General features: G+C 41.6%; 1 protein-coding gene across 1 annotated transcript in view; it reads left to right on the top strand.

Annotated features, from left to right (window-relative positions):
• Positions 1 to 716: 716 nt before the first annotated feature.
• Positions 717 to 10,391, top strand: part of LOC104075915 (patatin-like phospholipase domain-containing protein 7) — a gene marked incomplete at its 5' end in the record, with an annotated part of 70,829 nt that continues 61,154 nt past the window's right edge. The window contains one exon of the mRNA XM_009576584.1: positions 717 to 830. Coding sequence (XP_009574879.1) covers positions 717 to 830 — 114 coding nt within the window. The remainder of the gene's footprint in view (positions 831 to 10,391) is intronic.

The following is a 10,391-nucleotide window of genomic DNA, read 5'->3' as shown; positions in this document are numbered from 1 at the left end:
CGTACTGTCACACATTTTCCTGTTTACATAGCACAGATACACATGCATACGTAAAAAACACCCCAAAACCTGGAAGAGCAAAGCTCACTTCTGTCCAAAATGTGCTGATTTGCTCTTCATCCCTTCCTTTAATTTTTAGGAAGTCTTGATTATTTCAAGGTTGTCGGCATTCAGCTTCTGAAAGTAAAATGAAAGTATTTCAGGGTGGTATTGAGGAAAGAAGAAAGAGCGAGCAGTAGAGAAGTGGGTTTTCCTTTCTCTTAGATGGCTTTATCACAATTAAAAATGATGGATTAAAAGATAAAAGTGGTGGTGTGATGGTGAGTCCATTGTGTGCCTCTCGTTGTTGTTCTGGCAAGCGTTAAAAGCAGTTCTTATCCTCACTCTGGAGATGCACAGTGTGTGAGAGCTTGCAAAAAATCAAACAAAACTTTCTCTTGTAATGCTGTCTGTCTGGTGCTATGGGTTCTAGATCTGTGAAAAACTGTGACTTTCCGATGGCAGAGTGTGCGCCCGAGAGATTTGGATTAAATAGGTGCTAATACTTGTTGCAGATGGATGTGCCTTGGGGGGAAATAGCCTTCTGTTTTGAATGCGTGTGAGCAACAAGAATGACAGTCTGGTTCTTGGGAATTGTTCAGTTTCTTCATCCTGACATTTGATTTTTGCAACGTCTTGTGAATTATCTTTAATGTTTTGGCTATGTGCTTTTTCAGGTAGAGGCATTAACCCATCAACCTAGAGCCACAACAGTACACGCAGTCAGAGATTCAGAACTTGCCAAACTCCCAGAGGGAGCACTGACATCTATCAAACGCAAATTCCCCCAGGTGAGAAAATTAAAAGTATTTTCTGTCTGTCTCAAAAGATGTCTGAGGAGCTAAAACTCTCCATTAGCACCAAGTCCTCTGGGTTTTTTGTATGATTGATGCATACTGAGAAAACATGATGTTCTCTTTATCTGCCTGATCTGATCTATAGCAGACTTTCACCAGCTTCTCTTCGTTTATCTTCTAGTCAATTTTAGCGTGTTTTATTGCAGGGCTGTTTTGTATATTTGGAAGAAGTTAATGCTAAATGCAGGAAAGTGGAAAAACATTTGCTAAACGCAAAGTAGAAATCACTTAGTGCTATTGATAGTAAATAAAAGTTTGACTTCTAAAATCACTTTAAAATGTTGTTATGCATTTGTCTTGCTCGCTGGGACTCAAAGTCAGCACTTGGTTATATGTATCTTTACTTCCAGAGCATTGGTATTTGGGGGTTGGTTTTCCTCTTCCTTGCATTTTAGGCTGTCAGTCCTCATTCTGCATCTGCCAGATCTGTCTGTGTCCTGAAGACTGTGATTGCTCCCTTTGAATCCATCAACTCATCCATCTTCTTTAATTCACTTGACATTGTACCTCTCTCCTGCAAATCTGGAGACTGACGGACTTGAAATTTAATTCTTTTGTCCCTAAGTGCATCAGGGACATTATACTAAGCACTAAATCATTGCACTAGCCTTAAAGGCAATTCTTTAATGCTGTTACTTCAAATTATTTCTGATCTTTCTTTTTGCCGTCTTTAAGATATATACTTATTGTACCAGATTTCTTAAAAAAAACCTGCAAAAGTAATAAATCTAATTAAAATACTTGTGTTCTTTTGCTGTCCTAGGACCCATAACGTTGTTTTGTTTGTTTGTTTTGTTTTGTTTTTTTTAAAGTGTATAATGTAAAGCCTGTATTCATGCATTCTCATGTTACAAAAACTGGGGGGGTTTTGTCTGTATTATTGCTAGGATAATTTCATCATTGCAGTAAGTGTTCAGAAGTTATGTCAATAAAAAATAATCTTCCTGTTTTCCCTGTAAACATAATGCTTAGGTGTTTCTGAACTTCTGTTGTGGGTTGTTAAGGCACTCCTGTTCTCTGGATCTCTCTTGAATAGACCTCTGATTCTGCTGTCCTCTATTTAATGGAACAGATTTCCTGCCCAGATTTATGAACTGGTAGCAGTGTGCGGCTTCTGTACATAACTAGCCACAAACCGCGTAACGACAGCATGGCATCCTGTCTTGAGCTGCCCTTTTAAATATCACTCTCAAGATATTTAGTATCTAAATAGTGATATTTAAAATTTAAATATCACTGATCGGGAAGTGAGGAAATGAGCCGGGTGGAATTTAAAACCACCTTTCTCCTTACATAATGGATGATTTTAAATGTTACTAGTAAACATTTAAATGGTAAATTACTAGTAAGCACTGAACATGTAATATTTAGTAATACCTTGAATGCTGATCTGCACAAAGGCTGTGTTCTAATTTGCCCTTTTGTTCAGGGCAAGAATTGATTTCTGTGTCTCTTCTCTCTCTCTCTTCCCTTTGCCTATTCTATCAGTCGGCACAATTGTTTTCCCCTAAAGAGTGCTCTCTGTGGAGAAGTGAATCTTTTTGCTTTGTAGTTAAAGTTGAGCTTGGTTGTTACATTTATAGTACAACTCAAAACATTTATTTGTAATAGAATACAGATGTCTTCCCATGTCTAAAGAGTGCAGCCTATCAGCCTCAAATTCCTGACCTTTTTGAATATGGAATTCATTTTCTCTAGGCTTGCATATAGTTTGGCTAACTAGTTGCAACGAAACAAAATGCTAAAATAGATCTTTTAAGGAAATGTGTTGCAAAAAAGGTTGTTAGAAAAACACGTTATTGCTGCTGTTTGAGGTCTCCAAATTCTAAATAGATGTTAAACTGGTATCAAAAATGTGAGAGCTTACATTTTTACTATTGGATTATTTTAGAACAAGCATTAGAAATAGGAGCGTAAGATAGACTTTGAAGTTGGTGATTTATGTAGCTAATGCCTTCAGACTGTCTTGAGAACCTAAGGTAAAATATTTTTTTATATGATCTCAAAGTTCTTGTATCTTTTTGTCTGTTAGGTCCATCAGATAAGAGAGGAAGGACAGAAGTGAGAGGGAATTGAAGTGATGGAGGAAAACAAGAGGGTGGAAAGTTTGAAGTCAGGTAGAAAGTACAAAGTCAACTTTAAAGTTAAAATACTGGAGAGAAGTTTTTGACCTGGAAACTAAAAATTGCATACAGAGAAAAGAGTCTGGGTGGCCATTTCTTTGAAAAAGAATTCAGGCATTGGTGGATCAAAAGCTGACCATGCCTGAACAATGTCATGCAGTTGCGAAAAAAAATCTGTATTAACAGAATGCTTTTTGGAGTGAAGAAATGCTTGCGTTCTTTGCGATACTGGAAAAGCTTCAGTACCAGCCTGTGGCAGGACATTTGAAGGAAGAGGCAGACCAAATGAAGACAGTCTAGAGGACAGAAAGGTGGCTGACTGATGTTTAGAAATATTAACCTATAAAGGCAAAAGGACTGTGAAAGGTTAAGGGTAGACCTGGTAGCTATTTTCAAATGTATAAAGTTGTCTTCTGAAAGAAAGGGCATAAGATACTCACCATATTGGAATAGAGCAAATGGTAGTGTACTGAAATTGCAGCAGTTGGATATTAAGAAAAAGCTGATTCTACTCCCTAGAAAGGCTAAAATATTGTTACTTGTCTTTATAACCTCTTAAAAAATTATCTTTTGAGGTAGTGCTTAGTGCTGAGCAGAGGGATGGACGAAATGAATTCTCTGTCATATTTTCTCTCCTGTTACTCTAGTAGAGTGATTTATACACAGGATTTATGGTGTTGTTTTCCCCATCCAACCAGAAGTAATAAAGTAATGAAGGGATAGCAGGTGCAATAGTTTTGAAATAGAGTAGGTAGAAAGAGCTAGCTTGTGATTCATCAATGTGGTGGAGGATTTCCCTCTTAGTCCTCTGCAAATCAGAAAACCATCTTTTAGGAAACAGAAAAGCAACTCTGCCACTGTCAAACACATGCTCCCCAACTGACTGGTAAGGTTAAGTTAACCTGAGTCTCACTTGGTGGAATAGTGATCAAACATGCGTGCCTGTCCTCTGAGTCAGGTGAAATGTTCTCTTAGTTCAGAGGAATCCCACATCAGGGAGAACTGCTTTTGCTTTGGTGTTCCTCTTGGCAGCTTTTGTAGAGTCTAAATAGTGTGTATCTTAACAGCCAAGAACTGGGCAGTTCCTGAGATTGAATTGCCCTTTCAATTAGTTGCCCTTGAGCTTTACTATTTCCTGTCAAGGGTGAAGAACCCTTTAATTCTAGGAGTTAGTGGAGGGACTTCATCCTGCATACTTTTCACCAGTCATGGAATGCATTGTAAGAAAATATTACCTGGGTAAGATGAGTAAGAAAATTGTAAACGTGGGTGGTGCTTGACAATGAGAACAATGTGAAATGAGGGATATCATGCTCTATTAGTCCGTACAGTAATTCAAGTTTCTTGAGCTGTGGTGTACAATCTGGAAAAATCGCACAGCTGATCCTTGGGGAAGCACCGTATGCTTACCCTCTGTTTTGTCTTCTCCCCTGGGCATCTGCTTTGGTCCTGTCAGAGACAGGATACTGGTCTGCTGGGATCTTTGGTGTGACCCATTATAGCTCCTGTTACTCTGAGGGATGAAACAGATGGGTGAGCACGGGGAATCTAATCTCAGTTCTAAGTAACAGCCAAAATTTCAGAGTATGTGCCCAGGAATGACAGATGTTGACTTCTAGGTCCTGCTCAGTCTGCAGAAGTCAAATCTACATCTTCGAGCTTCTCATGAAAGCATCCCAACCTTGAGTCACTCTGCATATGGCATCCTAGACATTCCCGATTGAAAGTGGTCCACAGTGTAAAACTTCTCCTTTGTTTTCTCGGGACTGGTGCCTGAGGGCCACAGCACTCCAGCATAGCCATCAGGGCACTCAGCTGGTGAGAGCGTTTGCTCTTCTGACAGCCTTGGTGCTTGCTTTTGGTGCTGCTTGAAGCTTTTCAGCATTGCAGGAGTGAAAGGGAATTGATGCTTTCTATTTTCATTGCTGCTTTCAGTTCTGAAAAGTAGGACAGAGAATCAGCTCACGATTTTTGGCACCGCAAAGCAGTTTCGAAGCAGTAGCGAGAGCGCAGAATTTCTGAACAGATTACGGAGATGTTCTAACATCAGTGTCTTACTTGGATCACATTTCATAGATTATCTTTGCCTCTACTGAGCTGAAATTGTTTTTGTAACTCTAATTTGAAATTTAGACCTGCTGTAGCTGATGGAAATTGCACTGAGAAATTGCTTAGGAGCTGTGGGGGGGTGAAATACAAGATGACCTTTTGCATGCTAGAAATGCGTGCTAGAAACGCATGTGAGAAAATACGGAGTTTTTCTGCATCTTTCTTGTAATTCTCTAAGTCTGCCCTTGGGGTTTAAATATATTCAGAACCCATCATCCATCTTGAACAGCGAGTCCTGCTATCTTTGTATGCGTATTTTAACCAGAGCTTTTCTGAAGTAGATGGAGCCTTCCCTAGCGTTATCTGCCTTAAAAGTGAGTTCGGTAATGTGCCCTCTTTTCAAAACGCTTCCCTCAGGCATTGTGTATGTTGTGCATCACGTTATTTAAGCTTGATGTGGCACTGTGGAATAGGTCAGGAGAGGCCATGCTTCTAGATTTTTCTCTATTTGTTCTCATGGCCCATTAAAGTAAGTTTTCCTTGACTGTAGGAGAAGTGGATGTGAAAAGGAGAGACAAAAAATGTTCAGTGGAAGCGTGGTCACCAACTGTAGCTGCCCGACATGAGGCGGGCAGGAGTGAGTGCTTAGTCATAGCAGTGATGCGAGACTGACATTTTTCTTCAAGACACAATTGATCACAAGCATTAGAAGCTCAAACAGCCCCAGGATAAAGCTTCAATTCTTCTGTATGCTTTAGTGGCATTTGTAAAGGTGCCAGAAATTGTTGCAAGTGAGCATTTAAGATTTGCTTTGTCACAGTGTTTCTCAAACTGTCGGAAGTTTTAATCGGAGACCCCTTGCTAAGCTCCCTGATTCTGTGACAAGCAGAGTGTATTTAAAGCTTCAAGAACGCCACGGTTTTATTCAAGTTGATCTAATTTACCTCTCCTCCTCCCTTGTCCCTCAAAAAAAGCCCTTAAGAAAGCTGGTAGAGAATAATCTCAGCTCCTGGAAAGAGCTCCACAGAAATGAACCTGCTATTATGTGATTTTGTATAGATAAAATGGCTGTTATTACTATTTTACCCCAACTGCATTTACTCTGTAGAATAGAAAACCCTTGGCAGCCCTGTTTTCCATGCTAGCTTATTCACGTTGGGTCTCTGTGTGGTAGAAAGCCCTTTTATGTGTCCTTTAACTAAATCACAGATGTCTGTGAAGGTCTATAATACCTTGCTATGAAGGTACCGATAAATTGTTATTTAACGTATTTAATTTGGAGGTGGCCTATTCGGTGACTGATTTAAAGTTTTAAAGGCTTAACTATTAAGTATCTTATTTTCAAACTTCAAAGTCACCAGAGAAAGTCCTTAGCTCACCTGCAAGCCATCTTGTTCACTGCGAGAATACTGGTCTTCTGGATCTGGGTGATGGTAGAGGATCCACTAGAAAGGATCAGAACAGACTTGGAAGGAAAATCATATTCAGATTGGTAGGGCTGTATATCTGTTGGTTTTACAGGATCCAGACTGGCACGTCAGGCTTGCTCCCTACTTCAGCCAGGGCTGGTTTCCTAAACCAGGGACCCACAAGAAGACACCACTGACAGGGGATGGTACTGCCCTTCCTAGGGACTGGCCTTTTGCTTTCTTGCACAGGAACTTCGTTGCTTAGATTTAAAATAGCATACAATTAAACCTGAGCCTTAGTGCAGCGTGGAGCTGAGTTGATGAATGTATTGTTTCGTTTGTGTTCTTAATTTTATTTCTTCTCTTCTAAGAAAGATGGATTTCTACTACACAGTACCTTTTACATCAATTACTCGTTACTGTGAATTTGGATATTGGTGTAGATTTTGTGGAATTTTCCCATGATTTCTCTAAATCAGCTTTGTTGAAAGTTAGCTAAGATGGGAAAAAGCTTTGTTTGGTACCATCGTTTCTGTTGGCAGATAGTCAATTTGCCAGGCAATCCGTACTATTCACAGAATGAAATATATCCGTCGGAAAGTATTTTACAACTGAATTCTCATGAAAATCACTTTCAAAAGGGCTTATTGAAAAGCGACTCTTAAGTTTCACAGTTGAATAGGAACAAAAGCTTTAACTAGAATCCAGCCTTGGAAGATTAGCTAGGTCTGGGTAATAAGTTGAAATATTTAAAAGGGTTATAGGAAATACAACGCTGCAGAGTGACCATAACCACTTGGTGTGGGAATTATAGTAGCTGTGAAGCAAGTGGTGCTCAGGATAACACCTAAGACCTGAGATGGATGGAGTAGTCACTGTGCGTTTGCACCATCGCTAGCAGGTGATGCAGAGCTGTAATACTGCCTGGCCCCATTGCTGAAGGACGTTTGTTTTGAAAATGAAATTAGTCATCCTAAAGTAGGCAAATACGGTCCCCTTGGGAATGTGAGTTTAGTCCTTGCCCTGCAATGCAGAGGCTGCAGGTCTGTTCAGTAATTTAACAGTAGTTAAGCAGAGGGTGAATTAATGGTTTCCCAGCGCCTTCTCTGTAGTAGATGCAGACTTTCACGTTTGATACGAGGGAGCTGGGGGGATTGGAGGATGCTAAGAGAGCTAGAGTGGGTCTTACTGGGGATGGAGTTGATTCAGAAACAGCCAGGAAGACAACATGTTTCTAGGTAGATGAGGTGGTAAGTGGTAAGCTGGGTCAGAGAAGTGGAATTGTGCTGAGGAAAGTGCTCTCTAACACCATTTGAGAAAGAGAAATACTCTTTATCCTGTTTTGCCCTGCACAAAAGTGTCCTTGGTGAGTTAATCTGAAAAGGTGAGTAGGTGGAAGGAGGAGGAACAACATTTTATTTCCCTTGCAAAATGTGTGTCTCAACTGCATGTCCTGCTCTGGGACAGATTTTATGAATTTACAGTTTATGAATTTGCAGTAGGGTCTGCGAGAGCAGGAGAAGTTTCGGGGCTTTTGGAGAATGGTACTGATGCACCTGGAATCCCAAGTAGCTTTTGAGATAGAGAAATACTCAGTTTTTTAGCCCTGTAAGGTTAGTTTTCTTCCTTCTGGCCTAAAAAGCCTTTTGCATAAGCTCAGGAGAGTGAATATTTGTTTGCTTTGGGTTTTTTGGTTGGTTGGTTGTTTGTGTGGGTTTTTTTTTTTTTGAAAGTTGACCTAGTTGTCTTTATGACCCAGGCAGGCTCCATGGCTCCAGAGTCCAGACTCACGCTGCGAGACCTTATAGGTGTATGTTTAGGTTGCTGGCAAAGCCTCGTGAGCTTTCTGAGTCATTTCGCAGCTTGAGGAGGCAGCAGTGGGTAGGAAAGTGCGCTCCGTGTCACAAGGACAAGTTTAACCTGCATGTGGCAATTTCAGCGGTGCCGCTTTGTTCGCGCCTGGCCTACAACAGAAGTGCCTCATCGATGTCGCTGCTTCTCGTTACTGGTTGAAGTGATTGACTGTGATTAACTGAGCAGGATCAGCTCACTGCCAATGCAGTTTCTAATCGTGAGGAATGATAAATTCAACTTCCTCACAAACTGAAACAAGTTTGGCTCTAACCCTAGTACAAGGGGTCAAAAAGTTGCATTTACTTTGCAGGCAATTAATGTTTCTCACCTGATTTAGAAACCTTCTGGTGTTCTTGGACTCCAACCCGTTGCCTTTTTGCAGTGCAGATTTTTCTTCAAACCTTAAATCCAAACTGCCTGATTCTGTGCCAGTGGATTGGGCTGCAACTCGGTGTCTGTGGAGAGCGGGGTATGTGTTTGCAGGGCTGGGTGGATGGGTGCTAGAAGAGACTGTAAAATCCAGGATGTGCCGTAGGGATGAGCACACCAGACGCTTCTGACTGTGCTGTGAAGGCTGTCTAGCCCTGGGTGACAGTGACACTCCGGAAATTAGACCATTTTGCATGTACAGATGTCTGGGAAGTGCTCTGCGCTCTTCTGGCACTGTGCTTGGGAGAGACGGGCGTTTGCATGGGAGAGGGGATGGAAGTCTTGCCTACTTTTGGAAAAACAGTACCTGAGTCCATCACTGGCTCAGCTGTGCTGGGGGCAGCGGTGGAGGCTGTATGGCACCTCAGTGTTGAAAACTCAGTGTTTCTTCCAGGTCAATCTGGTTTTCCTATCAGTGCTGCCAGAGTTCCTGCCTTCCCCCTCTGCCCAAACCCTCACTTCCAAGTCCCAGAGCTTTTCCTACAAAATACAGCTAAATAGGTAGGGTGGGAATAAGCGACTGCTGAATCACTGCCCGGGTGCCTGCCTGCCAGTGCCTTGTTACCTGCCTTTCTCCTGCCTCTGTCTCCGCCGGGTATGCTTGGAATAACTCTGTTTCCCTGCAATCCCTGTGCATGACCTCCCAGCCCGAGGGCTAATTTCTGCTTGCTTTCTCCTCCTCCCCTCCCCAAGCTAAACCAGCCCCCTCCATGCCCACCCCAGGTCCTTCCCTGGGTTCCCTGGCTTCCTTGTCATAGTCTCTTGGACTGTATCTAGCTGTGCTGCTCCTTCTTCTTGTGCCATGTTACTGGAGGGGTTAGAATAAAGGGGTTTGGAAACCTGAAGGGTGATCTCTTTTTTTAATTCTCCCAGTTGTACTGAATTTGGTGAGAGCTGCTCTGGCTGCTCTGCACAGTAGTGGGTGCAGGTCAGTCATTGAAGCTTGGGTCTGTTGTTGATGAAGAGATGTGATTTATATTGACTTCTCCCTCAGACGGATGGACAAGTCTCTTTTAAAGGTACACATTGCCTTTTTGCGAAAGAGAATTTAGTGTGTGTAATATAAAACGCCAAAGAAATTTCAGGCCAGTTCTTAGCTCCGATCCCAAATTGATGTTCCTTCGACGTTGCCATGACTGCGACAGAGTGACTCATCCCGTTATGGTTAGCAATTTGCTTGTCTTACAAAGTCACTGGGGAAATAATTTTTCCATATCTATACGTACCAAGGCTGTAAGGTTTGCTCTAGCAAACAAGACAAATAATATTTCCTGGTAATAGGAGCAGCCAACTGGAAAATGAGACCAACAGATTCTATTCTTAGTTCCGTCATTAACCTTGGACATTTTCTTTAACTTAGCTGGAGCTCTCCTTAGCTGTCTGTAAAGCAGAAAAAGTTATAAATACAGGAGATGGTTTCAGTAAGTAATTAAAATTCTGACGTTTAAAGTGGTTCAGAAGTGTAAAATGTTCATAACACCTTCCAGAACTGCTTAAGGAGAGTCCCAGTGTGCAAATACAGGTTGTTAGGTGAATGCATGTGAGCTGGGAATAGCGAACGCTCTCGAGAGGCAGGTTATTTCCCTTAGGAAGGGCAATCAGTCGCATAATTTTTATTAAGAATTCCCTCT

Source organism: Fulmarus glacialis, unplaced genomic scaffold (genome assembly GCF_000690835.1).
Source record: "Fulmarus glacialis isolate BGI_N327 unplaced genomic scaffold, ASM69083v1 scaffold12644, whole genome shotgun sequence".
In the NCBI taxonomy this organism is placed as follows: domain Eukaryota; kingdom Metazoa; phylum Chordata; class Aves; order Procellariiformes; family Procellariidae; genus Fulmarus; species Fulmarus glacialis.
This window is presented reverse-complemented; position numbering and strand designations above follow the sequence as displayed.